The sequence below is a fragment of the Micropterus dolomieu genome, linkage group LG13 (genome assembly GCF_021292245.1).
Source record: "Micropterus dolomieu isolate WLL.071019.BEF.003 ecotype Adirondacks linkage group LG13, ASM2129224v1, whole genome shotgun sequence".
In the NCBI taxonomy this organism is placed as follows: Eukaryota; Metazoa; Chordata; class Actinopteri; order Centrarchiformes; family Centrarchidae; genus Micropterus; species Micropterus dolomieu.
Window position 1 is genome coordinate 4,130,258 of NC_060162.1, and position 14,075 is coordinate 4,144,332.

General features: G+C 37.5%; 2 protein-coding genes and 1 long non-coding RNA gene across 7 annotated transcripts in view; all 3 read right to left on the minus strand.

Moving 5' to 3' along the window:
* LOC123981944 overlaps positions 1-5,910 on the minus strand; it is a 6,870-nt gene extending 960 nt beyond the window's left edge. Inside the window, exons 1-3 of one of the 2 annotated variants that reach the window (XR_006827858.1) lie at positions 5,799-5,900; positions 5,632-5,677; positions 5,065-5,108 (exon numbers count right to left, since the gene is read on the minus strand). This is a non-coding gene — a long non-coding RNA (uncharacterized LOC123981944). Of the gene's footprint in view, positions 1-5,064; positions 5,109-5,631; positions 5,678-5,798 lie in introns of both variants that reach the window. The other variant, XR_006827857.1, reaches the window with a different exon arrangement.
* Positions 5,911-7,867: 1,957 nt separating this feature from the next.
* On the minus strand, positions 7,868-9,518 carry LOC123982056 (hydroxycarboxylic acid receptor 2-like). Its single transcript, XM_046067403.1, has one exon. It carries the CDS (start codon positions 9,252-9,254, stop codon positions 8,211-8,213), a length of 1,044 nt encoding a protein of 347 aa, XP_045923359.1. The 5' UTR covers positions 9,255-9,518; the 3' UTR covers positions 7,868-8,210.
* Positions 9,519-9,668: 150 nt separating this feature from the next.
* The window catches only part of denr (density-regulated protein), a 12,727-nt gene continuing 8,320 nt past the window's right edge, over positions 9,669-14,075 (minus strand). For 3 of the 4 annotated variants that reach the window (XM_046067407.1, XM_046067406.1, XM_046067404.1), the window contains exons 6-8: positions 12,307-12,423; positions 12,072-12,211; positions 9,669-9,977 (exon numbers count right to left, since the gene is read on the minus strand). In XM_046067407.1, the coding sequence (XP_045923363.1) occupies positions 9,933-9,977; positions 12,072-12,211; positions 12,307-12,423 (302 nt within the window). In that variant the 3' untranslated portion in view covers positions 9,669-9,932. The remainder of the gene's footprint in view (positions 9,978-12,071; positions 12,212-12,306; positions 12,424-14,075) is intronic. The other variant, XR_006827890.1, reaches the window with a different exon arrangement.

Here is a 14,075-nt window from a genome sequence, read left to right on the forward strand (position 1 = left end):
GTTCACAGAGCTCTGTGTCCAAGCACATTAATAGAGAGGCGAAGGGAAGGAAAAGATGTGGTAGAAAAAAGTGTACAAGCAATAGGGATAACCGCACCCTGGAGAGGATTGTGAAACAAAACCCATTCAAAAATGTGGGGGAGATTCACAAAGAGTGGACTGCAGCTGGAGTCAGTGCTTCAAGAACCACAACGCACAGACATATGCAAGACATGGGTTTCAGCTGTCGCATTCCTTGTGTCAAGCCACTCTTGAACAAGACAGTGTCAGAAGCGTCTCGCCTGGGCTAAAGACAAAAAGGACTGGACTGCTGCTGAGTGGTTCAAAGTTATGTTCTCTGATGAAAGTAAATTTTGCATTTCCTTTGGAAATCAAGGTCCCAGAGTCTGGAGTAAGAGAGGAGAGGCACAGAATCCACGTTGCTTGAAGTCCAGTGTAAAGTTTCCACAGTCAGTGATGGTTTGGGGTGCCATGACATCTGCTGGTGTTGGTCCACTGTGTTTTCTGAGGTCCAAGGTCAACGCAGCCGTCTACCAGGAAGTTTTAGAGCACTTCATGCTTCCTGCTGCTGACCAACTTTATGGACATGCAGATTTCATTTTCCAACAGGACTTGGCACCTGCACATGGTGCCAAAGCTACCAGTACCTGGTTTAAGGACCATGGTATCCCTGTTCTTAATTGGCCAGCAAACTGGCCTGACCTTAACCCTATAGAAAATCTATGGGGTATTGTGAAGAGGAAGATGCGATACGCCAGACCCAACAATGCAGAAAAGCTGAAGGCCACTATCAGAGCAACCTGGGCTCTCATAACACCTGAGCAGTGCCACAGACTGATGGACTCCATGCCACGCCGCATTGCTGCAGTAATTCAGGCAAAAGGGGCCCCAACTAAGTATTGAGTGCTTACTGGGAGATACTGAATTGGGGATTTTCATTAGTTGTCAGTTTTAATCATCACAATTAAAAGAAATAAACATTTGAAATATATCAGTCTGTGTCTAATGACTGAATATAATATCCAAGTTTCACTTTTTGAATGGAATTACTGAAATAAATCAACTTTTTGATGATATTCTAATTATATGTATCAGCAGTGCTGCCAACCACTTTACAGAGACTTGAAACTCATCACAGTCAAGCTTTACTCAGCTAAATTATTTCGTCATAGACACCTTATTCATGCTTGTTAATAAAAAGTCAAAGTATTATACCATACTGTCAAAATACTAATATGTAAGCATAATGGAAATTTTACTTAGAACTAGTAACTAAAGCTGTCAAATATGAGTAAAAAGTATATTTCCCTCTGACATGTAGTGGAGTGCCATAAAGTGGAAATTCCTCACTTAGTACCTCAATGTGTACTCAAGTGCAGACAGTACTTGAGTAAAGGTACTTAGTTACATTCCACCACTGAAACAGCAAACTGTGGTTATGTAGTGACAAGCAGAAATACAGGAATACATGAATCTTCTATGAGCAAACGTTAGAAACGTTCAGTAACCAAATCTCGCTGGCATTACACAGGGTGCTTTCAGATCAGGTGCTGTTGTGCTGTTGCGGTAACGTTAAGCAACAAAAGTTTTGTTTTATGGTGGACGCACTGTTACATTTCACCGTCGTGTGGTTTCGGTAGGGTAGGCCACAGAAGTTCCATTTTACGGTGGACGAGTTGTAACCTGGTTTTAATATTACAGAGTTGTTGTTTCCTTTAGCTTGAAATTTCTCTCTCTTCCTTCACAAGTTTAAAGGCTGAATTTGGCCCCTGATTGAAAATTGGGCCAGATGGTTAATTGTGTGGTTAATCTTTTCTTTACGTGTCAAACACTTGATGCCAAACAGTGGATCACTTAACATATCTGAGGTAGAACATTTAAAACTATTATAATAAAATATTTTTTCAAAAAATATAATAAGTAACTTTCTTTTCTGTCCCTTTTCCTCAACTAAATAAATATCTTAATAGAAAAATTAAGTGCTAATTCGTTCGTGGGTTCTAATGAATTTAATCAAATATGTATTGATGATATATTGAATAATTGTTTTAATTTTATTGAGGAAAATTATATTGCGATAATTATCATTATTGTTTTATTGCCCAGCCCTACGTGCAAAACAGTGTGTTATATTTATATGGATTAAACAAAGCCTCGATGCAAAGAATTTGTGTCGATGTATTTTAGTAATTGAATTGATTGAATTAATCGATGAATCGTTTCACTTGCAATCAGAAAAAAAGTTAATTTCCTAAAGCCCAAAGTGACACCTTCAAATTACTTATTTTGTCCGAACAACAGTTGAAAACCAAAAGACATCAAATTGGCTTTTATATGAGAGAGCTGCAGGAAATCTTCACATTACAAAGGCTAGAACCTGTGAATGTTTGGCAGTTATTTAAACAATTATAATCGAATTATTGAAAAATTTGCAGTCTAGGGGCAACTCCTAAGATGCCGAGTAGACCATGAACCGCAACGTCTCTGGTTTGAATCCGGTCAGAGATCTTTGACTAGGGCTGGGCAATAAAACAATAACGATAACTATCGCAATATAATTTTCCTCAATAACAATATAACAAATATTCAATATATCGTCAAAGTTTGATTTAATTCATTTGAATCACAAATGAATTAGGACTTAATTTTTCTATTACAATATTTATTTTGTTGAGGAAAAGGGACTGAAACAAGATTTACTAATCATATATTTTTTTTTAAGATTTGATCATAATAATTTTGAATGTTCTACCTCAGATTTGTAAAGTGATCCACTGTTTTGCATCAAGTGTTTGTCACGTTCTGATCATAAAGAAAAGTTTAACTACCATCTAGTTTCACTCTGGAGCAAAAATCTGCCTTTAAACTCGAAAAAAATAATGATTTGACATTCATTGTGATAATTAGCGATTAACAAAATTAGCGTGATAACATTTTTGGCCATATAGCCCAGCCCTATCTTTGACCCAAAGGCATTCAATTTACAATGCCATAAAAAGAGAAGCTGATACAGGTGAATTTAAGGCAATTGTAGTTGAAAAATTAGGTCTATGATAAATCAAATATGAAAATAGTTGCCCATTCTTTTTCTGTCGACCAACTAATCAAAACAATAAAACATGAAATCTTCCAAGTTAGGGCAATACTTTTTATAGGCTCTGTTCTCCACCCATACAGTAACTACACCAGTATCTCTGCGAGAGCTGCTGCACGACTCAGCGAGGCCTCCAAACAATAAACTCTGACATAATGATGCACCTCCTACTGTCTGTATGTCACAACCCACTGTTTATTACCAAACTATTTATTATCACCCATGTAATAACTGTGATGTCTAGCTGACCTTGTGTCATGTGCAAAGTCTCTACTCTAAAGCCATGAAGATAAATGCTTTTGCAGTTATGACATTTACCAAATAAAGTGATGCTCATTTTCCACCTCGGACACTAAACTGAGACGTTTCTTTCTGTGGATGAAGGTCAGTTGGGTTTATTTTCCTGCAGGTTTTGTAGGTGTTGGGCAGCTGCCTGACCACACAGCCATTTCATTTAGAAAGCAGATGATTCACTCGGAGTGCAACTAGGTCAAGAGGTAGTAAAAGCTGTGTTTCAACATTTCACACTCTACACTGCTGATTTATTATAAAACATTGTTGGACTCACAATGGCCAGTTCTCAAACACGATTGATGCAGCAGAGTCGGAGATATCAGAGATGTCGTCTTTTTAATTTCATGCATTCTAATTCCTTGTCAAAACCTGGCACCTACATTATCCACAGTGCAACTTGACGGCCAATAGTTCAGTCTGAGATTCTTGTGTTTCATGCTTTGGAGCGGCTAATGTAGCTTAGAGCTACTAGCTTCTAGTAGAGATAAGGAGCGGGCGGCTACAGATGTCTGGTAAGCTCCAAACTTGCAGATATTTTCCATTTTCAGACTTGCAGTCTTCAGCCCCAACTGCTGTTGCTTCAAGCGACGCTTTGTCACAAAAGGTAAAGATGCATCAATCTGATATCGATCTCGGATACTGGTTAATACTGACTCAAATAGCTGGATCAGGTATCGGTGACAAGGGCTCGACCTATTAAATTTAATTATGTGCGTACATCACGATGCGTCAGCAGTGCACCAGGAGACCGGAACATATAGCTGGCAGAGTTAACATAGCATGGGAGGGATCTAAAAACAAGGGGTCAGCAGTTTGGAGGTATGACAAATATGGGTCTGACCCCCATAATTAAGACTTAATACAGACAGAGATTAATTCTGATACGCAGCTAAAATGCTGGTGTGGACGAAGATCGTATTAGTACAAAACATGGTAGTGTGGATGTAGCCTCAGAGTATTTTACAGTTACCTAGATATGTGACTCGAAGGTATTGGTAATCAATGGGGCTAAGGGGCACCACAGCTCATTTTTGTCCCAGGGTCACCCTGGCAGTTTAATCCGTCCATGGTGTCTAAAAACTTGAGTGTTGTAGGTGCTGAATAGGGGTGCAACTAACGATTATTTTAATTCAAGTCGATTAATCTGTGGATTATTTTCTCGATTGATCGATTAGATGTTGTGGACTATAAAATGTCGGAATATTGTGAAAAAAGTCAATGAGTGGTTCCCACAGCTCAAGATGACGTCCTCAAATTGTCTTGTTTTGTCCACAAGCCAGATATTCAGTTTCATGTCATAGAGGAGGAAATAAAGCAGATAATATTTACATTTAAGAAGCAGAAGAAGAAGATTAAAAAATTACTCAAACCACTTAATCAATTCTCAAAATAGTTAGCGATTAATTTAATAGTTTGTAGATTAGTTGACAACTGATTAATCATTGAAGCTCTAGTGCTGAAGCGTAATTTGTGGCTGGTATCTTCACAGATTTCCATCCAATAAAAGCATGTTTTTCTCTGATGATAATGAGGACTGACTTAATTTGTCTTACTGCATATTTTGAATACTACTACTCTATATTGCTATTTATCATTACACCTCTGTTAATATTGTATAATACTGTAAATATCCACATTTATTATTTTATTAGATTTCTATACTTTACTCTACTTACCAACTTTTACTGTTGTTTCTATTCCTTTTATGCCTTGCAAGTATCTGTTACAAAGAATTACAAAGAGTTAAAGAGTATTCTGATTCACAGTTTGTTGGTAACACAGAATAAAAAGTATATGTTTCAGACTAATCCCATGCAAAGTCCAGGTAACATGAGAAGCTGGAACATTAGCTCACCGCTGCTCCCTCCGTCCCCCAGGTGCTGCCAGACCAAAACAACAAGCACACCCAGAGCTGTCAAACCTCATCCTGAGGCTCCAGAGTCCCTGCAAGCATCTTACGCTACCCTGAGTTATCTTTATCCTCACACAGTCAGTCCAGCTTTACAAGATATAAACCATAAATCATGTATAAATCACTGCTGTGGCGTTACACGACAAACAGATATAGTGTTGTTTGTGTCTGGGCTGGGCTCGTTCTCACTTGCTGCCTCTCTGGAGCTTTTAACACTTCTGCCTCAACATCCTACACATTTAATCTCACAACGCCAGGTTTATTATCGGGCAGGGTGATTTACATTTGCTTTAAACTTGTCATTTTATGTCAGTGTGCTGGTGGTAGTTACCTCCGGTTCCTGCTGGAATGCGCTCCTAACTGCCAAAGCTAGCTAGCTTCAGATTACCGTTAAAGCAGAACCTGGGGTTAATGTGAGACAACTGACGGCCTGCTGAGATTATATTAAAGCGAAATAAAATTCAGACAGGTGTGGAAAGAAGTTCTGTGGAGGCTTACTTGGTCTCCTTTGGTGTACTGGGTCTCAGTAGGGGTGTCGCGGGCTGGTAGCTGCACCGTTACATGTTTTTCCAACCGCTCTTCTTTCCCAGCCCAGCCCCAGCATGACGTCACCTCGGGAACTAATGCTGCCTTCACGGGACCATACATAAACTGGTAAATATGACTTCTCTAGTCGAAAAAGATACGAAACTCAAATGAAAAGGGCACGTAAGCATGGTTCGAATTAGGGGGATCTGATGGACCAAGGGCATCACTCTGTGTTAAAAAGTGGTGGGAACATAAGGGCTCAGATTAGGGGTGAGAAAAAAGTTTTCTAAATGGGAAAATACAGTGTCTTAGCTGTGTAAAGTGGTGAAATGTAACTAAGTACAGTTACTTAACTAAAGTAGAAGTATGACAACATTTCACTTAAGTATGTCCATGTTATGATACTTTATACCTCTAAGCCACTGCATTTCAGAGGAAATACTGTGCCTTTTAATCCACTACATTTATTTGACACATGTGCATACACATGCATGTATTTGGTAGTGATTAAAAACAGAATAATATAATATTCTATAATAATAAAACAGTAAAAGGAGCCATTGTGCATGATACATTTTATATTTTGCTGATATTACTTCTGTAACTAACATTTTGAATTCAGGACCTTTTCTTGTAGTTGACTATTTCTAAACTACGGTATTTCTACACTATTTATATTTACACTTTTTATTCCTTAAAACTTACTAGACGCTATTGAAAAGCTACTATTTAATAGTGGCTAGTAACTATTTCTGTTTTACTAGTTGAACAATTGATTAGATACTAGTACTTAATTTTTTGTTACTAGTAACTATTTCTGTAACTATATTGTACTTTTTAATTCACTACATTTATGTGACACATATGCTTATATGATATGATGCAATACTATACTACTAATCTACCCAGTAGTATACAAAGTATCTACATAGGCTATAAAAGGCTTCACATTGACAAACTATACTATAACATTAAAATGCTTATACATGTATTTGGTAGTGATTAAAAAGCAAGAAGAATATTGTAAAGCATTGTAAGACTTTAGTTCCCTGAAGCCTGTGCTGTATCCTTTACAAACTTGAAATATGTAGACCCCCCTGATTGTCATTGTATAATTCGCACTCTGCACCACAAGTAATATGTACTGTTACTGTACTGTTGGTTATCCTCTATGTTTAATTTATTTACTGAACACAATAATCTGACAGGATACAGACACTGGAAATTAAATTGTGCACAAATATATGCACACAGAATGACCACAGACAACAAATAATAGGAAGAAAAATACATTGCTTTTATAGTATTAGTTGAAATTACCTGCGAGTTCGCTGCCCTGCTTGAATCAGGTATCACACAAAACTTCACCATTTGCAGAGGATGTTTGGTTTGTGAGTTGACCAACAGTTCACTGACAGCTCTGAAATTATCTAACATTTATTCCTTACAACTTACTAGACACTATTTAAAACCTACTAGTACTTATAAGTTAACTGTAACTATTCCTGTATTACTAGTAACAAGTGATTAGATACTAGTACTTTTTTTTTGTTATTAACTATTCCAAAAGATACTAGCACATTTTTTGGGTTACAAGTCATTTATTAATAATTGGTAAAATGGCTTGTTGATAGTAACATTTAAATTTTTACTAATAGGAATAGTTACTAGTAACAAAAAAAAGCACTAGTAGCTACATAATAGATACTAGTAAAATGAAAATAGTTACTAGTAACTAATGAACAGATATCTGGACTGCAAAGCCTGATTGATGATCAATGGCAAAACTCTAGTAAAACTAGTAACTAATGGAATAGTTACTAGTGACTAATAAAGTATTAGCAGCTTTCAAATATCAACCAGTACGTCTTAAAGAAAAAAATGTTAAAACGGCTTCCCATAAAACTTTTCTCAACTGATTTGTAATGTAACGATTATCTTTCTGGGGGGCAGAAAATCAGTTTTCTTGTTCACAGTGAGTTTGACTGACAATCAACTACAAAAGATAGTAGTATATGAACTACCTTACCCAGAAAAAGTGAATACACACATCACATTTTTATTTTACAAGTGTTTGCAGAGCATATTTTACAAGGTAACCTTGCAATTTCTAGTATTTTTAAAACTCATTAATGGCATATTACTCAAACACAGCAACCACACTCACAAGAGTTTATAGGTTAAACCTTTAAAAGTACACAGCAGTAAGCTGCTAATTATTTAAGGTGTGTCATTTTGTTGTTCCAGATCACAGCAAAACCTCTTCTCTACATTTTATTGTAGTTTTTAACTAGGATATTAGAAATGTTGTGTGCATTATGCATTCATGTGAAAATGTTTGTTAAATTGCAGTGTTGGCAGGGAACACAACAGCACCTGGCTTTATAATCTTCTACCATCAGCAGTGGAAAGGTCATTCTCAGTTAAATCTGTCTGATCGTCGTTTCTTCTCAGCAGTTTATTCAGGAGCTTCTTGAAGGTGCCGCTGAAGGCAGGGCTAGAGAAATAATACACCAACGGGTTGAGGACACTGTTGAAATAGGTGAAACACACTGTGGTGTAGAAGGCGAGGTTGGCCTCCTCAAAGTACTTGCATTCATCATACCATACCTTGAGGATCCACACAGCCACGCGTGATATAGTGCTGGGGAAGAAACAGGTAATAAAGATCAACGCCACAGCCAACACAAACTGAACGGCCCGTTTGATTTTCCCCTTTTTGTCCACAGTCCTGCTCCTCAGCTGCCACGTTATTCTGATTGTGCAGAAAGCGACGATCGCAGCTGGCAGGAAAAACTGGACGACATAGAAAGTGTTGTGCCAGGTGGAGAGGGGACTGTTGCCCATGCAGATGTTGAAGCTCTCACACTGTGTGCGGTTGCTATTATAGTAGAAGTGCTGATTAGCAAGGAGATAACCGGTGGCAAGAAAAATAAGACCCCAGAGGCCGAGGGAGACCCAGAGAGCATAGCCCAGGCCCATTCGGTTGATCCGGTTCAGCGGGTGGACAATCTTGAAGTAACGGTCAACAGCCACGGCCGTGAGGAAGAAGATACCTGCAGCTCGGTTGGCTGCCAGCAGAAAGAGCAGGATGCGACACATGGCGTCACCGTGGAGCCAGTTTTTTCCACGCCTGTAGTAGTCGGCCCTAAAAGGTAGGCAGAACATCACAATGGAGTCGGCAACAGCCAGGTGAGTCAGGTACACAGAGTTGGGCTTCCATGTGTCCATGTGAAAGATGAACATCCACAGGGTGACAAAGTTCCCCATCAGTCCAAACATGAACTCCAAGATCAGAATCGGAGGCAAAACCTTGTCCAGGATGGGAGCCTCAAAGGCGCAGCAGACGTCCGAGTGAGAGAGATTCATCCTGTGAACCGTCACTGAAGCAAAACACCAATCTGCTGCTCTATATAGTGTCAACATAGATATGCTGTATCAGGTGACTTCTTGGGAATCATGTTTGCGCTCATGAAAATGATTCTCAGACAAACATGCAAATTCATATGTGGAGCGAACATCTGTGCATTGTGCGTTATCTTTGGGGAAGTGGTATTGACCCAGAGGAGCATGGAAACAACTGTAAATGTTATCTGTCTGGGGAATGAGCCCTCATTATAAAACTATTATGCAGGGGAATAGGTTCACTCATGGGGATTAAGTGTGGGATGCCTGAAAAACAAGTAACCTGCGGCCATTTAAGTGACTCACATAAAGCAGGTGACTACAAACAAATTATAACCCTGAAAAAGAAATCCTTTAATGTTTTTTTTTTTTCTTTTTTTTGACACACACCCATTGAAAAGAAAAGAAAAAACAAACTTTGAAAGAAGACGTGAGTGAACAGGCGAAGGAGACTGAAATTTATTACCCTACAGTTTGCTTGAGTGAAGAACATTTGGGAGGGATTCACGTCATACCACACCTTTGGCAAAACGAGAGAAAGCAGCTATTAACTAAAAAAATGCCAAGGGAGTGGCCCAAGTCCGCAGCTTTGTTATGAACAGTAAATAAAATAGGTATAAAATGACTTAATGTGTACATTTGGCCAGGTTGTCGCTGTTACAGGTCACATCCATTTCAGTAAAAGTGCATATTTGGTCTTCACTTCTTCACTTCACCCAGATCATCAATGCTGTCGTCGTCCACCTGCAACAGAGAGACACACAGAACGAACTCAGTGTTTTCTAAATGGGAAAATAAAGTACATTTATCATTATTGTTTCAGAGGAAATATTGTACTATTTACTCCACTACATTTATTTGACGCGTGTGCTCATATAATATGATGCCCTTCTATACTACTATACCACCCAGATGTATACACAGCATCTATGTAGGCTATAATAGGCTTCACATTGACAAACTGCAACATTAAAATGCTCTTACATGTATTTGGAAGGGATTTAAAAACAGTTATATTATATTTTTTATATATATAGTTATTTTACATTTAATATTTTACATTTTGCTGATAATACTTCTGTAAGTAACATTTTGAATTCAGGACCTTTTCTTGTAATGGAGCGTTTCTAAATTATGGTATTGCTACACTATTTAAGAAATAGTCAATGCTAAAATACATAGATTATATACATTTAATTTCCAATTTAAACAATTTATGATGGAAATTAATTTCTTTATATAAAGAGAAACAAAATTCAGGTAGCAGGCGACAATTCAAAATGTAAAAATGTAATGAAATAAATTGAAGTAACCAATAACTTGTTTTGTTTTTTTTAGCTTAAGTTACTTTTTTGGACAATTTGTTTCTTCTATGTTAAAATTTTATTTATTTCTCAAAGCATTTTCATTTATTAGTTGAAATTTCTTGAACTTGCAAGCTAATTTTCAGAACATTTTTAACAAATGCTTTCAAGAAGTGGTGGGGACACGACCCCCCTGTAAAGGATTGAGTACTTCTTCCACCACTTGAAATTTAAAAAGGATTAATCTGGTGATATTCTATATTTTTGTTGTCAACCAATCTCATGAAAAGACAAAAGCCAACAGTGAATATATCCTAATATCTGTTCTCCCTCTGAGCCATACAGCTCCATTGTTGTCCAGGAACTATTAAGACCCATCAGTGAGCCTCACTGCCGCACTGGGTGACATATTCCTTCATCACCATGAACACACACTGTAGATTATTCTGACACACACACTGTCCTGCTGCCCCAAATACTCACCAATGCACCACATGTGTATTCATCCACCACTGAAAATAGTCCCCAAAAAATTTACTATTTTTACTGTTTACTAAAAACTACAGCGACCAGCCTTTATTATTAGGAAATTACCGAGCAATTTTCATGAACAAAATTTTATTTCTGTGACCCAATTAAAAATTTACATCTTCAATAGAAACCAATGGGCTCCGGAGGTGGAAAAGTGTAGTTTAGGGCTTTTCATGGATTTGTTGACAATTTGTTTTTTAAAAACCCCACACTAATCATTAATTTTCTTTAAAAGGAGACTCCCCTGTTAATGTTTTATTTTTATAACCATCAGCAACAGTATTGTATTCTTTAGTAGAGCCCAACCGATATGGGATTTTTAATACAGATTTGCAATTTGAGGATTTAAAATCCAATTTTCTGTTTGATCCAATATATAAGCCGATATCTAAGCCATGATATGATGCAGTTTAAATACTGATATCAGTTGATTGTTGTGTTTTGTGCTGTTCCAAACACCTGTGTTGCAATAAGGGGACAAACTCAACGACAACACTCATAACATGATTTAAGGGCCCGTCTTCCTGTTTCTTTTTTAAATTTGTCATTTATCGGCTGTTATAAACGCAGATTCCGATTAATCTGCCATAAGCTCATATCGGCACACCAATTTATCGGTCGGGCTCTATTATTTAGCCACGAAATACAACAGCTTTGATCACAAATATACTGGTGGAAAATATCAGAAGCCTGCTCAGTTTCAACTGTCCTGACATTTATCTTTTGTTTTTTGAACTGCTTCAAGTATAAAGACTTTCTTCTCAAAAATCCGGCCAAATCCTCCCTCTCCTCACGCCAACTATCTCACATATTTTAGTAGCGTGGGCACAGAGAGGCTCCGACACAGTCCAAAATTATATTTTAAATGCCAGCTCTGCGTCATCCAGCGAAAATGAAGTTCAGGGCAAAACAGAAATGAGTGAATAAACGAACAAAGACAAATCACAAGGCAAGACGAACCATTTAAAGACTGAATTTGTTGGAAAATAATTAAACAGCTCACCTCAGGCCACTTCTCTTGAATGACGTCGATTATGTCATCTGTAAAATCTCCCTGAATGATTATTTCATCCTCTGCCGTAACTGAGGCACCACAAGAGAACTTCTGGGCAAAGAACCGCTGAGCCTCTTTTAGATCGATGTCTGCAGGAGACAATACAGACGTTATGTTGAGAAAACAGCGTGAACAGAAAGGGATTTAGGCAAAGATGAGGATAATAAAATCACCAAACTCTTACCAAATGTTGCCAGGCCACACACACGGGTGACATATTTTTTCTTGGCTCTTGGGATTTTTGCTATCGAAACTTTCTGAGGCACAGTCTTCTTTTTCTGTTTGATCTGGCCTCTTCCACCTAAAGAAAAACACAAAACAACCCAGAAAACCTTAATCATACTGACTGGTGTACCCGCAGACCCTAGAGGTACACTTAAATATACCGATGTTTTGAGGTCCAGGAGGACCCTGGTCAAAAGCACCCAATTCCACAAATGCAGTTTAATACATTTATTGAGTTCATGTTTGCCATGGGTCCAAATTTATCTTAGATTTACTGAAAGCTACACTACCGGTCAAAGGTTTTGGAACACCCACACAGCAAACTGCCAGCTCCCATCCTGAACAAGGTTCTGCTATTAAAAAAAAACATTTACGTTACCAAATAGATATATAATTAATAAGTATTTCACTGTAGGATCTCCTGATGACCAACTGGTCTTTCTTCCTTCAATATCATAATATATAATAAAGCTTCTGAGGGTGTATTAACAGGCTGTTCCAAAGTGTTTAATGTAGAAATGTGTTTGAGACTTAATTTCCTTACACTGCTGCAGAATAACTTACAACTTGTTATTGATCCCTGAAATTTACATTATTTCACAGTTTTGCTAACCTAAACTTTGGTTATTCTGCATCAGTGAAAGTAAATGTAAGTGTAAACACAAACAGCCTGTTCATACACCCTCAGAAGCTTTATTATATATAATATTATTGAAGGAAGACAGAGCAGCTGGTCATCGGTTGATCCTACAGTGAAATAATAAAGAAAACTCTTTAATTGTTAATTTTTTTTTTATCTGAAAATGTTTGTTTTGGTGACAAACATTTTAACTCTGACAGTTTGCTTACTTTAGTACCATCTAAGGTTTTTTCACTGGACTAGAACTACTTGTATTTTCAAACTAGAAAAATGGGGGTGTTCTAAAACTTTTGACCGGTAGTGTAAACAACAATAATCATCTTTATTTGTAGAGCACAAGTTACAAAGTGCTTTAACAAGTGTAAAGACACTAATACAAAAACAATACAAGATAAAAGCAAGAAAAAATTGAAAAGACTAAAATACATAAATAGATAGAATAGATAAATATAATATAATATAAATAGAATAAAAGAGGGGGATAAAATAAAGTCAAATAAGATCGGGAAAGGCTCTCCTATAAAAGTATGTTTTAAGAAGGGACTTAGAAGAGTTCACTGACTCAGCCGAGATGAAGGCATGTAAAATGGTTTCGGTGTCCTTAAAAGTTAACATAGAAATATAGCAAAAATTTGATCTAAGTTGATAAAAACATGGATTGAACACGCTTTGTGGTGTGCTGCTCGAAATTTAAATTACTATCAAACTTCACAAAGGCAGTTGTTAAGTGAACTCAGCATTCCAGGGTCTGTGGATCTGACGGGCAAGTACATTTGTGTGTCATCAGCATAAATATGAAAAGAAATGCCATGTTTATGGATAATGTGTCCAAGGGGAAGCAGATACAAGGAAAACAAAATGGGTCCTAAGACCGACCCCTGAGGCACACCATATTTAACTGGACAGAATGAGGAGACATAGTTGTTTACAGACACGCAAAACTTCCTATTTGACAGGTAGGATGAAAACCATTCTAGGGCAGTACCAGAGATCCCCACCCAGTGCCTCAGTCTGTCTAACATGATGTTGTGATCAATGGTGTCAAAAGCAGCGCTAAGGTCCAGGAGTACCAGGACTGAGCACATGCC